General features: G+C 31.6%; 1 protein-coding gene across 1 annotated transcript in view; it reads right to left on the bottom strand.

Moving 5' to 3' along the window:
- Window positions 1–24,649, bottom strand: part of LOC118201686 (transcriptional adapter 3-like) — a 105,479-nt gene that overhangs the window by 64,169 nt on the left and 16,661 nt on the right. The window contains exons 4-5 of the mRNA XM_085819206.1: window positions 9,701–9,814; window positions 5,232–5,366 (exon numbers count right to left, since the gene is read on the bottom strand). Coding sequence (XP_085675332.1) covers window positions 5,232–5,366; window positions 9,701–9,814 — 249 coding nt within the window. The remainder of the gene's footprint in view (window positions 1–5,231; window positions 5,367–9,700; window positions 9,815–24,649) is intronic.

Here is a 24,649-nt window from a genome sequence, read left to right on the forward strand (position 1 = left end):
AATAAATATAAGATCAATATAAAAAAAGCTGAAAGCAGCTGCTGTTGCCATTCAAGGAAAGAATAATATACCGGCTGTCATTCCTACAGTAAAAAATAAAATAAATTTGTTGGCTGAAATGTGCGAGAAACGTCTGGAAAGAGTAATGTGTCAGTTATTTAAATACCTTTAAAAGCATTTAAATGTCCATGTCTACAGTGAGAATTTTTTATTAAATATTTAAAATGCACAGCAATTTAAAAACTTTTTCACGTATACATCACTTACATTTTTCTTTATTTTGGGGAATAAAAAATGAAATTTCGAAAAATTTTGACTTCATGAAACATATTTAGAACATCCTTTGTCCCGTTTGAATGTATTTTGTCCCTTTAATCTCTGGACGAGTTCATTTTCGAATTGCCCCCCTTAACAGTCGCATTGCCCCTTGTGGAGCGTGGGCCCCACGTTGGGAAACACGGCTTTAGACATTTAATTTCATGAATAAACTGAAAACTGTATTTATCACACAAAATATAATAAATTAAATAATTTTCACTTAATGTTTTTTTACATTCCGATTACTTCAGAATCTTCTCGGTTTTTCCAGAATCAAATTTACATTTAAACAAAAACATTACATTCTGAATCATTTCAGTTTCTCTATTTTCAATTCTAACACAGAAAACTGCAAATCTTAAATACTTTAATCCTGTTCTTACATGGATCACAAATATATTTGCCAGTATCGCAACTTATCTTACCTTCTTAAAAAAAAAAATAAAAAAAAAAAACATGCACATGAGTTATCTTGAATGAATCAAAAAGGTGTGCCTGCCATTTTCTACAGATCTTAATAAAACAATGGCTTCACTCATCAACACATCTATTTTAATTTACCTAAATTTACATTTAGGTAAATTAATTTTGTTGACTTCAAGGCCATTTCTTCCCTCCCAAACAATGATTCATAACCATGTCAATGACCACCGCAGAAAAAGTTCAAATCCTGTAATTTGCTAAAAATCCCCTACTTCACTCTATATAGTGATGACAACAGACAATATGACTACAAATGAGGAGAGGATTGTTATGAAATTGAAATGCCTATTTTAATATAACAGACAATACCAGTCTCCAAAGGTAACAATTGTACAGAGAATAGTTATATTCAACATAGATATTACAGTTACAAACATTCATGTCTTATCCAAGATTCAAAAACCTGGTTCTTTGGCATGGAAGCAACCGCAGCTGATCATCATACTGATCAGTTTAAAATAAAATACTACATTAGAGAAATGATACAAAATAAAAGATTGGTTTTAGTTGGAACATATGAAAATGATACTAAATGGCAGCTACCATTATATAATGAATTACAATCATAAAGTAATTATACATAATATCCACTTTGAGTTTTTTATAATATTCTCATTTTAAAATTGAGTGCATAAATTTTACTTATTTGCACATTTCTTAATAATATATTTTTTGTTCGGATATGATATGCAAATTTAACTTAAACGAATCATACATACTGAATAATGCATATATTTAATTTTCACTGAAAAGTGATAGTTTTATTGCAAAAAGTTTTCCTTTGTACAAAATGCAATTATTTATAGACTCTATATACTGTAATTTGATTATTCTCACAAATTACAATTTAACCCTAAGCAACTGTATTTTTCATTCTTGATATTTTTCATGTTGTATCATATAACAGTTATTAAACAGTTGTTATATCAAAACAGTTTTGTACCTTTGATTTCTCCAAAATTAATCAATTTTAGTCTTAAATTTTCTTTTTATTTTCAACATCTGCTTCCCAGATCTACATTTACTGTCTTTATCAAAGTGTTATTTTAAAGGATAATCAACAATAAAGTCTATGGAGCAGTATTTCTTAACTCTTATTTTTTTGCAAACAGTTTTATATAAATTTTAAAGAAGGACTTTAATTTTTAGACACAGCAGAACTGTGGCTCATACAACAGCCATAAACATCTGAAAATGCAAATCTTAAAACCTCTGTGCTCATGGCTCATGTCATAAAATAAAGTGTACTATACATAACAGTTAAAGAAACACCAATGGCTTTTAATTAGAGATTGCCAAAACACATTATATATATTCAAAATGTGAAAAAAAAATCTTCTCTTCTATTGAAGTGATTGCTGCAGATCCCAAGGAGTTCTAGTTGTGCATATTACATTAAATATTCTCACTATATTAATCCAGAACTTACGGAAGACATATTACACAGCAAAAATCAATCTTTATTTCGAGACTTCGAATATGCGCATTTCTCCTCCTCAAACAGCCGGTACTTTCACACATAACAAACCATAAAGCTGGGTCTGATCGGTTATGAACCAGAATTTGAGCGGCATATATGTCAGACCTTGTGCAAGGTTTAAACCAAAACAAAAGTAAAAATACTACTACAGAAAATAAAATACGAATAATAAGTAGAAAACAAAATGTTAAAATGAACTATAATTGCTAATCATCTGTAATCCAGAGGATAAAAATCAATTTAATCCTTAAGTTCTGGTTTGGAGCTCTTGAGATGGTGATCCATCAAAAGCAAGAGTACTTGCAAGCTATTTGTATGGTCTGATTTAGGGAAGTGAAATCCAGAAGTCACCAATGAAGTGATTGTTGTGGATCCCAAGGAGTGCTAGTTGTGCATATTACATTAAATGTTCTCACTGTCTCTTCAATGCAGATGATTATAAGTTATAGAGTGCCTATGGTTCAAAACCATGTACCTCCACATCAGAAAAATATCTCGTATTAATCCAGAACTTTTAGAAGACATATTACACAGCAAAAATCTATCTTTATTTCGAGACTTCAAAAATGCATATTTCTCCTCCTCGAACACGCGGTCTCTCTCTCTCTCTTTTTTCTGTGTGCTTCTACCTCGGGTTGCCATATTTTTTCAGCACACATTCGAAGCACAAGGCGCATTCTTTATCACCACCACACTATACAAGGTAACTTTAACAAAAAGGTAAAAAAACTCCAGAAGTGCATTTTGTTGCCAAAGGGAAAGAAAAAAAGTCCTTTGAGTGTATAACAGTTAAGAGACGCCAAAGTTTGTCACAAGATACTCTGTGACATGAATACAAAAAAGCAGCTAGCCTTTGTTTTCTCTTGTTACAGATCTTAAATGTCCTGTAGTTCATAAACTGTGAATTTTCTACCATATATTTGTTCACAAAACTAAACTCTCTTTTGATTACCTTCACACCCTCTGGCTACAGAATGCACTTCCAGAATACAGTAACTTTCTTCTGGGGCATGCACCATAATGTATACACAATTCTTACACAATAGAAGTACCAATAAATAATCCTCTGCTTCAATACTTATGATTTACAATGGCCTGAAGAAGGAAGAAATATAATGAAATACGCAGTTTCTTAAATAAATTTTAAATACATATCAAAATGAAAACAGATGCAAATCAGTGGCTCAAACCATTCAAACACATACTAGTTTACCAAGAACACCAACCAACATTCACATTTCAAATTGAAATGGAAAAAAAAAAAAAAAATGGCTGAAAGTGGCCCTTAAAGAATCTCATGTATTTTGTTTATTTCAAATCACTCCTCACATATGCCTTTTCCTTTAATCACAGCCCCACTGTATCTACATCAAATGTTAGTTTAATAAGGGTAAATATGTTGGCAGAGGGCAGCAGCTATTCAACAATCAGAGAGCATTTGATTCTTTTTGTTTATTTGCTTGTTTCCACACAGCATCTAATATCCTCCTATACTCAGAAAGCTATTATTTACCATAACAATGTAATGCTACTACTTCTTCTAAGTTAAAACAAAATTCTAACGTCTTTTAAATAAGCAGAAAGTGAAAAGCTCTAGATGAGATTGAAGTGGAAGAGGGAATTATATGCAGAAATTGCCAAGTAATATAAGAGAGAGCATTTATTCATGTAGTAATGAAGAACAATGAAAAATTATGATATTGTACATGATACTGTATTTCAAAATAAGTTGATAAGTTTATTCATTTATCTGGTTGACAAAGTTATTAACTTTCATGCTTATCAGAAAGAAATTATACTGTACTGTACAATATTTTTTACATTTCTTTATTTAACAACACAGTGTGTAATATAATATCTCACTATGCATAATTTATTAATGTTAATAATTATGTTCATAATGTTAAGCACTGTCCACAATGAATTTTCAATACAATGTTTTGCCAAGCAGTAATGCTACTACTCCTTCTAACTTAAAACAAAGTCATAATGTCTTTTAAATAAACAGAAAGGGAAAAACTCTGATGTGACTGAACTGGAAGAAGGGATTATATGCAGAAATTGTCAAGTAATATATGAGAGAACATTTATTCATTTAGTAATGAAGAACACTGAAAAATTATGATATTGTACATGATACTATGTTTCAAAATAATTTGATAAGTTTATTCACTTATCTGCTTGTCAAAGTTATTAACTTTCAAGCTTATCAGAAAGATAATATACTGTAATGTACAAAAATTTTTGCATTTCTTTGCTTAACAACATAGTGTATAATACAATACCTTACTATGCATAATTTATTAATGTTAATAATTGTATTTATAATGTTAAGCATTGTCTACAATAAATTTTGAAGTATATCATCCATGAATAAAAGGCACTACTGTATAATTAAGGAACAATTTTAGAAATATAGGCTATGAGACAGCTTAAAAAAGGAGGGTAACCAAAACATAACAATACATAATTAAACATAAAAAAACCATAATTTATTGATCAGTTTTCTGATTATAAAGTAGAGGACTATAACAACAAATTAAAATTTAACAAACATCAATTCATGCATTCCAATTATAAAATTTGTCTACCTAATTAACTTCACTGGCAAAGTCTCTCTCTCTCTCTTTTTAACATAACAATTATTTCTATTTTCCTCATAAACAGATATTTTCCAATGAGTTTATTTTTTAAAAAATCACAACTCTCGTTACTTTAGTCTCATTCTACTTTATACATCTTCCATCATGTTTACACTACTCTCACATAAAAGTAGGAAAAATGGATAAACCTTTCTCTTCTCTTAGCAAAGTTAATAAATATCCCCACCTCGACCCTCCCCAAAACACAACTTTTATTGAATATCTGTCATACATGCAATAATTTACAATAAATTTAATTTTATTTAAGCAATTAAATTTAATGCTTACAATAAATTTATAGTGTATACCTTTATATCATCCATAGTAATTTCAGCACAATATGGTTCTATAAGAGTCCAAAAGCGACTGGGAGAATCATTTTTTTGTTCTTTTGGAATATATTTATATGGATCCTGAAATTCATGCTCCTGTACTTTTGGTGCCTAATAAAAACATATCAGAACAATTTCAGTATTTACAATTTCAGTACAAAACTCTTAAAAGTTATATGGATTCAAAAGTAATCACTGAAAATAAAAATTTTACTTTGTTATAAAAATGTATGACTTCTGCTACTAGAAAAATGCAAATCTTTTAAAAACTACACATTTTGAGTTAATATTATGAATTCCTGTGATCATTTTTTAATCTTATAATACAAATGCAAGACTCTCACATATGCCAAACTTCTATTAATATTTATTACTTAATATTCTACATTTAAAACATAGAATATTTTACTTGGATCATGTCTCCATATCTCTCAACTGTTAAAATGAATTTGTTTGTTTTACGCACGCTGAGGAAAAACAAGAATAATCCCAGTACATTTATAAACATAAATGTACTGGGATTATTCTTGTTGTTATAATTGTCTAAAATTATAAATGTCTAAAATTTCTAACAAAATTATGAATCTTTCACACTTTTAATTTTTCATAGATATATAAATGAACACTGCTGTATATAACAGATTTAACATTTATACATAAATTATTCAATAACCTTCCTTTATCTGACTTAAAAGTTAATCCTGAAATATTTTCCAAAACTTATTTCTAGGGTTTAAAATGATGAAAATCTTAAAATAATGGGAACTACCCTTATATGCACCCTCGGGTCACCAAACGCGGCGACAAATTTCTCGTCAAACATTTTTGGCGAGAAACTCCACAATGCCATATTACTAAAATTTTTTGTCTACATTTCGAACTTTAAGCCTAAAATGTCTCCAAAAATGCGATTTTCGCCCACGCAAAAAACACGTTTTGAACACACAATTTAAGCTAAAAATCCGAAACAAAAACAAAAAATTTATATAGCAAATATGTAAAGTTTCTAACCAAAAATATTTGACAAGAATCCATGTACACAGCGATATGTTTTAACTTAAAAAAACATCTACGAATTGCACAATCTAGCTAGTGAAGGAATCTACGAACTACGCACACCGCGCTTTAATAAATTAACGTAACAACAATAAATTTCAAAGACTACCATGTACACAGCATTCTGCTTAAAAAAACATCTACCAATTGCATAATCAAGGCATTCCGCATAAACCACCAAAATAAACTAAAATAATTTACAAGTAATTCAAAAAACAACAATAGCAACAGAAATTCATAGTAAAAAAACAATGAACATAACATTCTACAAAATAAAAACAATAAAACAAAATTCACTTACCATAATCGATGCTTTTTCGGAGAGCAGAACGTAGCTTTAACATGCAGCCACATACTTTCTATGGTATTTATATGACAGCCAGACTCGCTATCCACAAAATTCATACTATGATTCACAAATAAATGTTCAAAACCTTCTTTTTTCTAAATCCTTGTAAGATTTCCAGCCATCCGAAAAAATAGTTGTAGAAGGCTCAATCCACTCTTTAATACACTGCATCAGCGTTTCCTTACTTCTATCATGCACAGCCACTAAAAATAATCTCCCAGATCCTCTTGCAACCACATCTCTCATTGCAACAGAGGCCATTTCAAACCACGCACGGCACGAACAAACGAGCAACTAAACCACAAAAGAGTTTTCAACGTAAAAAGGGTTGCCATACAACACGCAATCGCGACAAAAACCAGCGCAGAACACATATCGTCACATTTGATGATCTTAGGGTGCATATAAGAGTAGAGCCAAACAATGAAATCAAAGTAATGAATTAAGACTAAGAAATACTACCAATTTCTTTAAAAAAAAATCTTTAAATGTTTTCTAACATTTAAAGATTTCAATAATAAATTGATGTTTGTCATAATATAATTTAAACTAGACTGACATTAAATTAGCTTTTTTATTATTATTATTAAAGTATATACTTGATGATCATTAAGAAATCACGGTACTGTGGACAACTACTTAAGTTCATTTTATACATATACAGTCAAAAGTCTTTAATCCGGACTTGTCAGGACTTTGGCGATTCCGTATTATCAGTTTTCCTAGATTATAGATCATCAGTTTAAATCTGGTAAGATGGCATGCAGAAATTATAAAATTAAAAATATGAAACCGTAATTTATGAAATAAAGAGCAATTACGATTTATAGGGTATCAAAATTTACAAAAAAAAAAAAAAAAAAAAGCTTAATATTTATTTGTTTACTTTATTAAACATTTCTTTAAATGTGCGCATGCGTAAAGCATACATTCCGCATAGTCCAAATTAGAAAATTGCAACCAGAAAACTATTTGATGTGTATTCGTGATATTTATAATGACGAGGAATTTGATTTAAATCATATCAAAAACAGAGTACATCGTAATGAAATACTACATTTAGTAAGGAATTCTAAGCCGAATAAAATAAAAACATCTGCCCTGAAGATAAGGATAGTGCTGACAGATCAACTTCCAGTTCATTGCGTGCCGCGACATCTCCCCCCCCCCCCCGTCAGAACAGCGTGAAATTGATAAACAGATTTCGGAATGGTTAGAGAAACAAAGGATATGCCTTTCTCTATTTTTTGCAGCAATTCCACTTTTTGTTTGATGGACATTGAAACATGATTTCGCTTTGCAGATCCTTTGGCAGTTCCAGAATCGGAAATTCTTTTTGACATAATCGAAAGTTCAAGCTTGCGTTTATAAAATTGCTCTAACAGTCTGCAAAAAATAATAAGCCGGATCCAATTAGAAGATTAAGGAACAACGTAATCTGCAACATTAACTGAAATAGATAATTAGATAATTTTAGCTTAGCTTATACTGTCCATTATACATTAAACGTGCATGCATAAACGTATTATGTGCATGCGTAATGGTATTATGCGCATAAGTAAACGCATATGCGCATGCGTAAAAGCATTATGCATTTATTCATGCGCAGAAAGTTTGTAGCATTGAGGTCCGGATTATAGATCATTCCGGATTATGGACGTCCGGATTAAAGACTTTTGACTGTACATATGTATATAAAAGTATTCGCACTATATTTTTCAGAGGCATTAGCAGATAGCTAGCTATGGATAAGTGAAACCATGAAAATCCCATGCGACTAGTGTGTGCTCATACCATTATTAGCTACTGATACACTACAGCTGAAGTCATTCCGTGAGTTATAGCACTGAATGACCTAAACATAAAACAGAATTTTTGATAAAAAATGTTATTTAAATATTAATACCACAATCCCCAATATAGTCTGGTGACTTTTTACAGAAGAAAAAGAACATCTTATAACTGCAAAAAGATATTTATCTTTTAATTATCTATTTAACCCAGAAATCGATAATAAACATACTTAAAAGCAGCTCCCCCCCAGTGGAATTTCCTGCCAATCACTTCAGATCAATTGTTCTGAATGAGTTTTTCTCAGTTCCAAATCAGTTGTTTTCATTAACACTTTTGGGGTAAAATACAATATTCCTCAATGAGTTTTATTGTAATTTCTTCGATTATAAGCAAATACCACAGCTGCAAATTTTAAAATTGCATTTACGACAAAAAAATATCAAAGCTTGTCTAAAAAGCTGTTGGAACTTCTAATAAAATTTTAAGAACTCTTATGAAAATAACGACATTGCTTAAAACTGAAGAATTGTTATACACATGGCTGCCTGAAAAACTGTTTGTGCACATGATGCTAACAGTTTGGTACATTCTGAAAATTTGGCAATTTCTAATAAGATGGTTGCATTAATACATAAATTAGGTGCATTAATACATATTACACATGGCGAAAACCATGAAAACCAGCCATGCAGCCTGCAAATTCACCTGGGTTAGAACTCAGGTTGAACTACCACATTCAGTAGTCATAAATATTCACTGCTAAACAACTGCAGAGTGGTGAAGACACTGAACACTGGTAGTTCAACTCGGCTTTAATTCCAGGAAAAAAAGCTGGCTACATGGATGTTTTCATAGTTTTTCCATGAGACAGTTTTACGTAGAAAATTCTGCATGAAGGCATTTTTCACGTTAGGTAAATAGCGCTTACATGCTTTATCATAATTAAATAAAAAACTTAACCACTTGGCCACTAGTAGGCTCATTTTATGTACAGTGTGATAAACTGGGAAAGACATATTTCTGATATTTTTTTGTCATTTGATTTATAATTCTTTTTACTAATATTAGTAAAAGTTTCAGAAGAAAAATACCAAACAAGAAATTCTTCTCTACTATGCAAAACTAAAAATATTGACACACAAGTTTGCTTTAAAATAAAACACACATTTAAAAATATGTTTATAAGCAAAAAAGCTCTTCACACAAAATTAGAATAAAACAAAATCAGATAGATTTATTTTCCTACCTGTACATTTTTACTTTTGACACGACCAGAAGCTGAGGAAGTGTGTGCTTTTCCAGTTGAATCCTTAAATTTTTTTGCTGGAGAAACTTTTTTGTCCAGATGTTCTGATGATAGCTATTTAAACAAATTAAAATTAAGAATGCAAGAAATTTTTATACAAATAAGAATAAAAGAATGGATTAAAAAATCAAAACTTACATATCAAAAGACTATAAAGTAAAATAAACAAACATAATGCTATTTACACAACAAAAAGTATAAAATTTAATCATTGAATATGTCTAATATTAAAAAAAAAATATTTTTTCTAAATCAGAGATAACTGCTTTCGTCACAAACTATGAGACAGGCAAACTATACTAAAGTTTTATAGAAATTTTCTGTAATACAATAGAACTTACTTAAGTGGAATGAGAGCACTAAAAATATGAAAGATAAAAATTTAGTTTGGCAATTATTTATTTAACAAAGATACAAAATAAATGCATGTTTCAATGTACTTTAATACAGTCACTAGAGTTATGTACAACACACTGCCAGAAATGTAGAAATCGTAGAATGCCAATAGCAGTGCTCAGTCTGTTGATAGCCTTAATGAAATGGTTTAATGTTGGAAGAATCTCTGAAACAATTTTGAAGTCAATGCCATGAAGTGGTTCTTTAATTTATGAAAACAAACTAAATTATAATAAAGTAAGTTCAGGAAGTATGATGGATGGCAGAATGCCTTCTTAACTCCCTCATTTGAATAAATTAGTCACAGCTTGCACTGCATTTATATAAGCATTGTCTTGCAAAATGATAGATTACAAAATATCACCAAATTTTTCATATTCTGTTCCATAGAGACAATAATACAGCTCTCTTTGAGTGTCTGCACTAAAGGTATGACATGTATTAATATAACATTATCATAATTATACATAAGAAATCCAACTTTTATATTGCTGAAAGGTAAATGCAATCCTGGGCAGTTTGGCAGCACACAGGCTGCATCTATGTGCTGTTTTGTGTAATTCCTCCATTATGCAGTTGGACTGCACCCAACCAACTTCACATCAACATGTAATTATTATTAATTGAACCCACTATTACTTCTTTGTATTTTTTGTCAAATCACAGCATAAAGTGGAATCTAGCACAGCTAGAAATGTGGACTATACATATCTAACTATCAAAGATGAAATTAAAGAACTGGTGTCAATGTCTTTCCTTATGTGTTACCCGCAGTATTTGGCCGTAACATCTGCACAATCCATTTTTATTTTGCCATTTATTTCCAATTACATTTTTTCCTCCTTACATTAAAAAAAGACAGAAAGAGATGCAGTATTTGGTAAAAATATATTTATGGGTGCTCTTTGCCGAAAATTGGCGATACATGGACACCGAGTCAGTGCAGTTCTTTGACTTGTTATATTGGCTTTGTGTAACGGCGATTTTTGGCGCAAAGCTAAAGTAACAAGTCAAAGTATTGCACAAACTTGGTATCAATATTTACCAGAGCCAGGATGAGGGTGAGGCAGGTGAGGCACTTCCCTCAGGTGAACAAATAGAAGGGGTGCCAAATTAGTTATTCCATCAAAAATTCAGAAATTTATTTTTAAAACTTATGATTTTTAACTTTTTATTTCATAATCCATTAGTACATACTGTAATATAATATACATACTATAATATTATTTATTATTATATTACAGTAGTGTATATAATATTTTTAACATTAAAATTTGTTATTGAAAGTAGCTAAGGAACTAATTACATTTTGTGTAATGAATTGTATACACTAAACTTTCATTATTATACTGCTGACATTAGTTGTTCTTTGCTGCCTCTCATTAGTTTGACTTAAACTCTTTACTTAGCCCTGACATAACTGAACACAGACCCTGGCATAACTGCTGAGTTTTTCAATTTCATAAAAGCCTTCTGGAATAGCATCCGAACAATAAACAAGGGTGATTGAAAATGAAATGTACCATATTATATGTTATTGCACTCTTTTTTTTTTTTTTTTTTTTTTTTTTTTTTACAAAATTTTCCAATAAGCATGAATCTAAGTAATCTAAGTTTTTGGCTTGTATTCACACTCATGTTGCATGGAAACTCTATGGATTGTTGTTTCATTTAAAGTTTTTCTGAAGCAGATGCTGAAGGATTAAACAAATTGCTTCATTCTTTGTCAACTGGGATTTAAAGATATAAGGTAAGATAAATGCTTTTAATAATTCTGTTGTTCATATTGAAACAATAAAATAAATTTTCCAGTTTTAGAGAACTAAAAAAGGAGGTTTAAAATTTTAAGTACTTTGTGGAACATTTAAGACAAACTGTTCTGGCTAATTCTAATGTAATCAATTGATTTTGACATAACAAATATCTTTTAAAAAATGAAGTTTTGTTCCATTGACTCTAACGGGATTGATATAAAAATATATTTAAAAAATATATTCTTGCTAAAAAATTTAAGAAATGCTCGTTGCTGTGAATAAAAATGATAAATACCTGTCGTAGTCGTAAAATTTAACACATAGAAGTTTCTTGATTTAATTGATGAGATGCAATAAAAGTAAAGATAAAATATAAAGTATCATTAAATCTTGTTAATTTTAAAATTATGCTTTCATTGTCGAGATATCATGAGACTGCTAGGGAAAAAAGTGTCTGACAACAATTATTAATATTGCCAAACTATTGCATATTTAAATTTCTGCTTAAGCTCAAATAAACTTTTCATGGGGGGGGGACAGTTTAACTTTGGAACTTTCTGTGAATATTAAAGACTGATTTCCTTGATTAATCTATTGTAATGATGCAATACTATATGCTTTAGAAGAATTGCTTTCATTAAGGATGTTCTGATAACAATGTCTAATATTCAATGTACAGAAGATTAAATGCAGTCACTATAATAAAATTGTTTGAACAAGTTGTCTATGTTACCCCTCGGCCACTTTTGAACTCGAACATCAATGGAAAGACCAGAAATGTAGAAACATCTCTTTAAGTGCTTAAAATGAAAGCAATTTTACTTAACATACTGAAGAGGATTATTTGCGGAACTGCGTTAAAGGTATATATATATATACAGTGGCTCCCAAAAGTGTTCGTACTAAAAATATTTTACGATTTTCATTGAAACAGGGCTCTATCCATTAATTAAAAGTAAACTTTCTGAATGAGATTTTAATAATAAGATATATAATCCATTCGTAACAAAATTACATGAAATATTTTTAAAATATAGCAAAACTTTATTTTTAAGAAATTAATAATCAAAAAATGACAAACATTTTATCTCACAAGTCTTTGTACACTGAAATATTTTCGGATAAAATCAAAATCAGTATTGTTGTTTGCTGCTTTTTTTAATTTTTGCATTGTGGTGGCATTTAAAAAATCGTTTGCTTTAATTTTTTATTGTTCACTTCATAATATTCTATTTATTATTGAAAAATGGGTCGCAGTCTTAAAGAAATTACAAACAGCATTCAAAAATTGATAATTTTTACCATAGTAGTGGTAAATCAATTCGAAATATCTCTAAATTAGTTAATTTATCCCATTCTAAAATGCAATATGTGATAAAATGCTTTAAAGAAGAAAATCGGATTGAAAACAAGGTAAGAAAAGGTCGACCAAGAAGGTTAATTAAATGTGATGAGAGATTTATTATTAGAAAATTTGTGAAAACCCCACGTTTGAGTGCTGTAAAAGTTTCTGCAGAATTTAAGGCAAATTTTTCTACTTCAGTTTCACCTGAAAATGTTCGATGAATTCTCAGAGAAGCTGGATTACACGGGCGCTTTGCCCATAAAATATTTTTTGTTAGTGAGAAAAACAGAAAGCTTAGGCTTTCATTCACAAAATCAATGATAAGTACACTCAAAACGTATTGGAATAATATCCTATTTGCTGACGAAAGCAAATTTAAGATTTTTGGTTCCAATGGTCAAATAACTGTATGGAGAAGGAAAAATGAACTTCATTCTAAGAATTTAGTTGGAACAGTTAAGTATGGCGGTGGAGGTGTTCTTGTGTGGGGGTGCATGGCAGCATCAGGACTAGGTAATTTGGTATTTATTGATGGCATAATGAATCATTCTCTTTATTTAAATATTTTAAGAGACAATTTAAAATTATCAACCCAAAATTTGGGTATTGGACATAATTTTATTTGTAATCACGATAACGATCCTAAGCATACGACTCTCAACGTTCGCCCGTAGTGACTCTATAATTGGCCACAGGTTTTTAAAACACAACCTCAGGCACCAGATTTAAACCCCATAGAACACATCTGGAAAGAAACGGAGGTTAGAGTACGAAAACATGACATCAAAACGAAAAGCGAACTCAAAACAGGCATGATGGAAGAAAGAATGAACATTGATACAGAAATTACAAAAAAACTAGTAAAATCTATTCCCTGATATTTAAAAGCTGTTGTGGATGCTAAAGGATATCCTAGTCTATATTAATTTAATGAAAAATGAAAATATTTACTAATATGTGAAGATTTTTTTTTAAGTGTACGAAGACTTTTGTGAGATAAAATGTTTGCTGCACGATGCTTCCTCTATTTCTAGGAACCTGAAGAGTTGCTTACTATAAAAAGTCATTTACCTTTATAAATGGGACACATTTGATTGAGACTATAAGTCTCTATTTTCTTTTTCAGATATTGTGAAAATTGTGCAAATATCAAATGAAAATACAGAGCAAATATTACATGAAAATGTAGTAAGAGCTGAAGTAAAAATTACTTTCTTTTATACTCAGAGTATATTTTTCTAATGCTTAAAAGAATCATGAGCCAGAACTTTTTTATGTTTCACAGGAATTCGAAAATTTCCAAATCGTAACTCTTAGCTGCTATATGTTAGTTTCGGTAGTTATCATATATATGTGAAATAAGAACTTAAGTACTTAAAGTCTTGGACAAATGCTGCAGAGATAGTTGATTTACTAAAATATTTTCTCTAAATTCTTGAAATAAAAAGTGGTTGTGATACTTCTTTGGTGAAATGAAGCAACTCCAATGATGGAAACACTCAAAAAAAATGGCGACATACAAAAGAAGAGAAAACATATTCTATCATTTAAAAATAAATTACATTCTTCGTGCGAGAGTCGCACGTGGCACTCGAGTCTGGTTTCAAATATTGCCATTAACAAATACCTTAATGTTCATCTATTTAAATTATTTAAACTACAATATTTTAATAATATGTAAAGCTGTTACATGGTCAATTAATGTCAAAAACTAAATAGGAGTAAATTGAAATTAAACTGAGTTATATCGAGCTTCTTAAAATTATTATCTATATTTACTGATATAATTTTACGAAGCGGAATAACTGAGTTAGTTTGAATTTTCTCGTATTTAGTTTTAACATTACTTGTCCACTTTTAATTTCACTTTGGAAGGTAATATTTAAGTTTAATATATCAGTTTTGACATATGTAAACCAGATAAATTAATGACCTACATAAAATTTATATATATATATATGTTATATATATATATATATATATATATATATATATAATCAACCTATCAAATATCAGATTTAAGAGAAGATGCTAATATTAATTTGTCATTCAGTTTAAATTATTTTCTCCCCCTAAATAAATATTAATGAATCTTCTTGAATAATGGAATGGTCTTAACTTTCAAATTCACCATTTTAGGTTAATAGTTCTAATCTAATTTTCAAAATTCTTTTCATTAAATCTAAATATTCGGTTTGTTAAACGGTTCTAAATTCATACACAGAGGCGTAGCTAGAGGGGCGCAAGAGGGGGCATCTGTCCCCGGGCGCAGAATCCAAGGGGCGGCAAACTGATGCTACGACATTTTAGAATTAAATGTTTTCTATCCTTGGCAAGCAGTAGGGGGTGCAAAATCTTCAGTTGTCCCTGGGCGCTGAAAACCCTAGCTACGACTCTGTTCATACAAATATTATTATAATGTATGTCATAGTAAGCTGTTATTTACTTTTCCAATTTTTAATCACTGAAGTTTAACTTACTTAACTTTCTTACAGATTCCATATTTTAAGATATGTTTAAATATTTATTTTGTTTCCCAATTACTTCTCTCACCGATATAATATGAAATACATTTAATTTATAATACAAATTTAAATAATAATTAAGAACATATGAAATCTGTTCAAAATTAAACAAATAATTTCGAACTGTCTTATATTCATCTCTTAGAATTTTTAATCTCCTGTTCATCCATTTCTTTTTAAACTTGCACCATATATTTCTTTTTCCTGTATATTAGAATTTGTTTATGTTAACATCCCATCTTATTAGGATGGGTAAAAATTAGCACTGAATTTTGAATGAAATGCTTCACATACATTTGTTCTTTTTCCATGAAATATCAGGGCAAGCTCAAAGTATTGGGGAAAATTTCTTGCAGTTAGCTCTCGTATTTATTACTGTTATTCAAGTAATTACCTGCTTATTAGATATTTTTTACTTGTTCTCGTAATTTGCAATTATATTTCTCTTATGTTTCTTTCCCTCTTGGCTGCTATTGGCTTCGAAAAGTAAAAGTAACTGTAACCCTTAGTTTTTTGAAAGAGGAGGTTTTGTGAGATGGAGAGTGTGAAGACTTCCTGGAGTTCCTAAGGAGAGAGGAAAACTTTTTTCGCTTTATAAGCTTATTAGGTCCACCCCCGTCCTACCCTATTTCGTCAGGGGACTTATCTTTGTTAAACACTTAACGGTCTTCCTCTCAGTCTCTTTAGCCATTGTTTTCATTATTTATTTAAATGTTTCATTTCGATGATGGGGAGGTAATTTAGTTTTATTACAAAGGTACTCCGTAAACGCCTTGGTCTTTGGTCCCTGTAAGTGACGCCTGGAGTCCCTTTGTTGTCCTCTCTCTAGGCGGAGATATTCAAATGAGAAACAGAGCATAGAGGCGCCTTATTTTCATACTGACGCCTCTTGGGAAGTAAATGGAGAAGCACTGTAAATTGTAACTATTTCCTATCGCCCATTACAAATTAACCTTGTACCATCCTGGACAAATGAAATAATTTAGATTAATGAACATCGAGAATATACAGCAGACCGTCAACGTGGACTATGCCTCTAAGAAATGAAGTAAGGCATTTTGATTTTTTGCAGCTGGTCGGCAACTTAGGCTTTAAAATGGGTTTATTATTTTTATATTTTTTAAAGTTTGGAGAGTTTTTTGTTCTCTCATTTTCTTTTAATGTGCCTGCTTCCAGTATTCTTCATTGTATTTAGCGAGACGCAACCAGTTAGTTAGCGCTCGCATCCGCGAGCCCTAAGGCACTGTTGGCTTTAATTTTCCACATGCAAATTTTGATCGGAGGACAATCAGCGGTAAGCTAACGTGGTTGCCGCCGATTGGCCGATGACGTCAAGATCGGCAGGTTGGCCGAGTATAATATATATGTACGCCGGTATCGGCGAAGCTTCTTGTTCTTGTTCTCTTGCGTGATTATCAGTTAGCATTATGCTAGTTTGCTTTCAATCAAACGATTTTAAATGTAAAGGCTACAGTGTTAGCTCTTTTATTTTATTTACGGAATAAAGCATGAATTTTATTTAGTTTAGTCTTAGCTTTATTTAAGGGAAGCAAAATATGCTTTGTCTTTATCACCACTGCCATCAGGCACAACCCTAAGACTTTACTGAGTGTAATTACGTCAATTTTTAATTTTCTTATTAAGTATATTATTTAATGTAAAAAAAATCATGAGAGCGTCTAGAAAAAAACTCTCAGGAGCAGAATATAGAAAAAGAGCAAAAGACAGGACCGAACAGAGAAAACAAATTGCAGCTAAAATGAAAAAAATGGCTTCACAGAAAAGACGAACCATCAAACTTTGCCTCAACTTCCAATGATGACGAGATTCTAAAGGATATTTCTTGCAATTTGCATAAGCAAGATGAAGAATCTTCATCTATCATCCTTAAACAGACTACATTTCAGCAACTGAGAGAACAACCTTCTTCATCAACCTCAAATGAACATCTAATGGACGTAAAATTAGGGTATAAAGAATCTTCTCATTTAGGTGAGAGTGGGCAGCAGAAAGAAGACTTAAAAACTTTTGATTTGTTGGACCCAGGAAGTTGGCCAATCACAGAAAAAATGAAGGATCAGCAACGATCTTTCTTAAGCAGTCAGGCTGTATTATTAGCAAAAAAGCATCCAGAAAATATAGACCTTAGGTCCACTGAACAGGATGGCAGACATTTAACTTCTTCATTGTGGTACAGAACATTAGCAAATAGTGAAAAGATTAAAAGATCTTGGCTTGTATATTCTAAACCTAAAAATGCAATTTTTTGTTCACCCTGTAAGATTTACCAGAAACATGCCACTGCCACTACATCAGCATTGTGTACTACAGGATTCATTAATAGGAAAAAAAGCTTCAGAAAGGTTAACTGAGCACAAAGCATCTGAAATCCACCGAGAGTGCATGATTAAGTGGAAAATTCGACTACAACAAATGAAATCATGTCAAGGCATCGATCGTGACATTGAACGACTAATTCACACAGAGAAAGAAAAGTGGAGAGAGATCCTGCACATAGTTATGGATGCTGTATTGTACCTTTCAACAAACTGTCTTTCTGCCAGGAACTTGCCATTTTTAAAGAACAAGCCTCAATGCTATTCAGTGACATAAAAAAGGCCAGCGCTTTCAATCTCTTGCAACAGATCTACACCTATGATTTGCAGGATGCTTTTTACAATATTTGTATTGCACTGCGGATTTACTCTACACTTCCAACTACATCCGCAAGCTGTGAACAAAGTTTTGTGTGTGTGTGTGTGTGTGATTATGGCAAAGCCTCGAGGGCTATCTGCCTAAGATGAGGGATGCCTTCGTGGAGGACTTTCTAAGGGAAACTGGCCCGTATACACATTACACATGGGGAAAACCACGAAAACGCCCATGCAGCCAGCCCGTTCGCGGGATTCGAACCTCGGACCGAACTACCAGTGTTTTGCGACTTTACCGCTCGGCCGCTGGTGGGCTCTATGTGAACAAAGTTTTAGCAAATTAAAACTTATTAAAAACTATCTGCGATCATCGATGAGCCAGGAGCGTTTGTCAAGTCTCGCAATTCTGGCAATCGAAAATCAAGCAGCACATCAAATTAATTATAACGATACCATAGACTTATTTGCAGAACAAAAGGCTCGCAGAGTAAAATTTTAATCCCATAATACTTTAAGAGCGTTGTAACTAAATATTATTTTTATTTATGACTGCATATTTGATTGAACGTTAGAACTTACTTATTTAAGTATGTTATTGATAAAAAAGAATTTCATTATTCATTGCATTAGTAATTTGTAACATGTATATATTCATTTAAGCTATTATTAATAATGAGCCATTTCTATTTTTCGTAATATGCTGAACTGCTTTAGTATTTAGTATGAATTATTTTCCATTAATTTGACTAGTTATTATTGCAAATATTACAAAACTGCATATTTCAGAGAAAATGTAAATTTGATTATTACAGTGCCAAAATAGTCTTTTCTGTGAATATGTAAATATTTATTATCTTGTCGGGCTGTGAGAAGACGATAATAGAGTTCTTGAGTAGCCTACATAAAGGTGTTATAGTGAAATGAAATTTTAAAGTGCCAGGTTAAAACTGCTGTTAATTTAGAAAAACTAGTGCGCTAATTATTGAATCCATTTCATTCGTGATTTATAACTTGTATATATTTGTTTAAGAAAAGTAATTGGTAATGTATCATTTCTATATTTTGTACTATGCAGAACTGCTTGAGTATTTGGTATTGAATCGTTTTCCATTAGTTTGGCTAATTATTGTTTCAAATATTGCAAAACTGCGTATTTCAGAGAAAATGTAAACTCGTTTATTACAGTGCAAAAATAGTCTTCTGTGTGAATATGTAAGTATTTACTACGTTATCGGGCTGTGAGAAGACGATAGTAGAGTTCTTGAGTAGCCTACATAAAGGCGTTATAGTGAAATGAAATTTTAAGTTGCCAGGTTAAAATTGTTGTTAATTTAGAGAAATTAGTGTGCTGATTATTGAATCCATTTCATTTGTGATTTATAACTTAAATACATTTGTTTAAGATATCAATTAGTAATGTGTCATTTCTATTTTTTGTACTATGTGGAACTGCTTTAGTATTTAGCACTGAATCGTTTTCCATAGTTTGGCTAATTATCGTTTCAAATATTGCAAAACTGTGCATTTCAGAGAAAATGTAAATTTGATTATTACAGTGCAAAAATGTCTTTTGTGTGAATATGCTAGTATTTATTATGTTATCGGGCTGTGTAGAGTTCTTGAGTGGGCTACATAAAGGCGTTATTGTGAAATGAATTTTTAACGTACTACATTACAGTTACTGTTAGTATAGAGAAATCGGTATAAAATTATTCAATCCATTGCATTAGTGATTTGTAATTTGCTTATATTTATTAAAAATTTTTTTTATTATTTAATAATGCGTTATTCCCATTTTTGTACTGTGCTGAATTACTTTAGTGTTTAGTATTGAATCGCTTACTATTTGTATCATTTATTAGTATGAGTAGCTATTGTTGCAAAATATTGAAAAAAATGCCTATTTCAGGAAAATGTAAGTTTGATTATTTCAGAGCATTGATTATTTAGGAGAGTTTGCATGAGTTTTTAATTATATAACATTTGGTATGTGTGTCGGGCTACTGGCGGCTGAGCGTCTGAATACTGGTAGTTCGGTCGAGGGTTAGAATCCCAGTGACTTAGCTGGTTGTGTGGGCATTTCCGTCATTTCGCTCATGCGTAATTTGCATACGAGCCAATTACTCTTAGAAAGTATTCAGTGAAGGCATCTTTTCTCTTAGGCAGATAGCCCTCTTATGCTTTGCTGTAAATAAAGAAACTAAACCATTTGTTATGTACATTTTTTTTATAATAAAAATGGCATATAAAGAATTTCTAACTATAAAATAGATTTTATATTTTATCTCAAACCGTACTTATTTCTATGCTTATTAAAAAATTAAAATTTGTTACAACAACTTAAAGGAAGCTGGGTGAGGGCGGCAGTTTTGCGTTTTTGCCCCACCTAAGAAAAATGCTAAATCCGGTGCTGGGCAAGTGTAGTGTGTAGGGACATGGAATGCACTGTCTAGGGATGGCACAAGTGTAGTGTTTAAACTGCAATTAGAGCACTACTGTAGTGTTTACGGATGTGAGTGTAGTGCCAGCATGATTGCGCACATGATGTAGGAGAGAAGCAGGCAGTTGTGCTTTCGATTGAGTTGATGCAGCAGTGCGTGTGAGGGCATCATGGCAGTCACATTGCAAAATTCGATGACTGAGGAGCTGCAAAGTGTTATCAGATTTCTGATTGCAAAAAGGGTTAAACCGCCCAATATTCACTGCTGGATGATGGCCGGATATGGGGGAGACTGTGTGTCCGACTAGTCAGTGAGAAAGAGGAGTGCCCATTTTCATGAGGCTGGGAGTGTTTGAGTGATGACCTGAGACCAGGCCAGGCAAACATGGTAATCACAGTTGAACTCATCAACAACATGAACTACCTGGTAAAAAGTGATTGGAGGGTCACAGTGAGAAAAGTGGGACAGCATACAGTAGAAGTGTGCGTTGTCACCTCCCCTTAAAAAATTCAAAGATGAGCCCTCAACAGGCAAGGTGATGCTCACCATCTTTTTCAACATCTGAGATCTGCCACTCATTGAATTCCTCGAGCACAGAGAGATCACTAACAATGCAGTGTGAGACACACCACAGCATACACAAGTCCACCAAGAAAAAATGTCCTAGGCTGCTGCTCATGAAGGGACTGATTCTGCTCCACAATAACGCATGTTTACACATCTCCAAGGTCACACAATGTGTAATGGCCAAGTGGGAGCAGCTTGAACATCCACCCCTACAGCCCAGACATGTCGCCCTGTGACTTCCATGTATTTTGTCCACTAAAAAACGTCTCAAAGGGAAGCACTTCAACTTGGACAATGAACTGAAAGACACAGTGGAGGACTGGCTTCTGTCACATCCACAGGAATTCTGAGAACAGGGATTCCTTTAGCTCGTGAACCAGTGGAACAGTTGTACTCAGGCGATTACTTGTGAATAAAGACTTCAATTATACTCACAGTGTCATTTCGTACCTTTGCATTTAAACACCCCTCATAGGTTAAAAAAATTACCATATTTGGTAACAAATCACATTTCTTGTTCTTAAGCCTCAGGAAATCATTTCATATCCAGTAAACAAACAGAGTTCTCAGTTTTTAAATAACTCCAACTGTTCAATGTTAGCCACATAAAAAAAAAAAAAAAAAAAAAAAAAAATTAAAAGGCATTTATAAAAGCACAAACTGCATTGGTTTTGGAAACTATAAGGGGAAATAAACAAAATTTAGAGAACTTTAGAACAATTATTGAAAACTGAGAAAATTTAAACTTTTCATGAAATTAAGGAACATTGAAGTAACTCCAACCTTTGATAGTAAGTACAGGGTTCATACACATTTCTGCACTTGGAAATTAAGTACTTTTAAGGACTTTAAAGAACCATTAATGAAAAAAATTTAAGGAACCACCAACAAATGGGAACTAAATAAATTCAAATAAGATATTAGCTATCCTGAACTTCACTTTTGTAATAATACCATTCTAAGAATAAAATAGATCCACAAGTGGAATGCATTATTATTAAACATAATTACAAAACAAATTTGAGAATAAAATAAACTTTATAAAATATTTATTTATATACAGCATTAAATATTTCACCCTTATTATAGACAGACATATTTGAAAGAAGATTAGTGACATTTTATTTAACTTTTTTTAACAGTTAGCTTAACATTAATTTTTTTCTTTTATGTCTCATTTTACCATATAGTTGCTCAGTTTAGAGGTTTAGTAAATAACAAATCAATTTCATGTCAAACGGCATAGGTTAAAATGAAAATGAAAATCATAATTGGCATAATTTGTTTCAGAAGACTGGTTGTTGCCACAACTGCTGCTTGCCTAGAGAGAGGCCTACTGATCAGAACTAACTTGAAAGCCTGATATTGGCACGGTTGGCAAGTTTTTAAAGTTAGTTGTGCTCTACCTGTCTAACGGAGTTAGTGTCATAATTCCATGTAGAGTTCCTGGGGTTCTAACTCAGTTAATATATTTTAAGGTTCTAATAAGGCACTAAAGCACCAAAAGTGATAAGTTCTTTTGTATTAAGTCTTCCACTAGATACAAAGAATTGAGTTTCACATTAACTTTTACATTTTTGTGCTGTATCTTATGACCACGTTAAAGATTAATGAAAGGCAACAACTCCCTTTAATATGCAAAAATAACTTTTAAGGGTGACCAGCTAGTTACAAATAATTCAATAGATAGTTAGATACCCTTAGTCATTATAGATTTACATGGCCACTATTTAATTCATTTTTTAAAAATATTTGTTACAAAAGTACTATTAAAATCACAATCTATTAACATGTAACAGTTTAAAATTAATGTAATTTATGATATAGATTCTTGTACGACATTAAGATAACTGCACCTTAAAAGCTACAAAACATTTACGCTTTGTAAGAACAATATTCAACAAAATATTTATGCATCTTTTTAATATGAAGCCTTTCCAGACATTCTGGCTAGTTTATATCAATTTCCTTCTCTTTAAGCATCTTTTCTAATTATTAGAAATTTGTTTCAATATGCAAAACAATATTTCCACTGGTTTCTGATTGTTTATCTCCTAACTTGTCCTATGTACCTATGAGGTTTTACTTGATCTGATAAAAGCTAAATAATCCAAAACCCCTGACAGATGTGAAGCAAATTATCACTATGACTGAAGTAGCTACAAAGTCAGATAAAGGTTTAAATAAACCTCTTATTTAAAAAGACCTTAAATGATAAAGGCATGTTATTATGCTAGCAAAATCAACTACAGCTTATGGTGATCCAATTAATCAGGAACTGTCAGATTAAAACTAAAAATGTAGACTAGTAGTCAAAGACCTACACAATTTAATTTTAATCTAAGCCGGCTCAGAACACATCGTAACAACCTCGTAACTGAGCAAAATGCAGTTATTGTGCAACAAATGCAAAGATGAATATAACGCAAAGAAGAATAATTACAAATTACTAGAGCTGGTAAAAACTAATGCAGTGTGCAAGCGAAGGCCAAAAACAAATTCTTTCTTACAAGCCAAAAACCTTAGTTTAAAAACTATCTAAGTGATTTCCATTCTGGTGAGGAAATGGAAAATTATAGCAAAGGCTGAAATTGTAAACAACTGCTTAATTTACATAATAAAAGCTGTACATATCTTTGAAGAATAATTTTCCTTTTTTTATGTATTCAGTTTCTTCCTTCAATATGTTTTCCTTTCATTTTAGAATTTTTGGATTTCATTAAAGATTTCTGTTATGCTAAAAAACTAAATGCATTTAGAATGTATAAGAAAAGACGCTAATTTTATTTCTTTAGTACTATGAACAATCAGAATAAATATGAAATGATATATGATATGGGCCAGTTACAAAGGAGGTGTAGCAGAATTTTTAGAATTTAGTGACACACCAAGCAACAAAATTGAGAAAAGGCAAAATTTCAGAATTTAGGAAGGCACTAGGCAGCAGAATTTAGGATCCAGAGCGACTGCATTAGGAGAGAAAATGCGTAGTGCCAGCCCTGTGTATGCACAAGGCCGTAGCTAGGGGTTTCAACACCTGGGGACAACTGAAGATTTTGCATCCCTTTCTGTATGCCAAGAATGAAAAACATTTCATTTTAAAATTCTGTAATATCACTTTGGGCCCCCATGGATGCTGCACTCAGTGACAGATTCCCCCCTTGCCCAACGCTAGCTACGCAACTGATGATGCATTGAGACATATAAGAT

This window comes from Stegodyphus dumicola, chromosome 6, assembly GCF_044657685.1.
Source record: "Stegodyphus dumicola isolate Sdum_Otavi_A_Nest chromosome 6, ASM4465768v1".
Lineage (NCBI taxonomy): Eukaryota > Metazoa > Arthropoda > Arachnida > Araneae > Eresidae > Stegodyphus > Stegodyphus dumicola.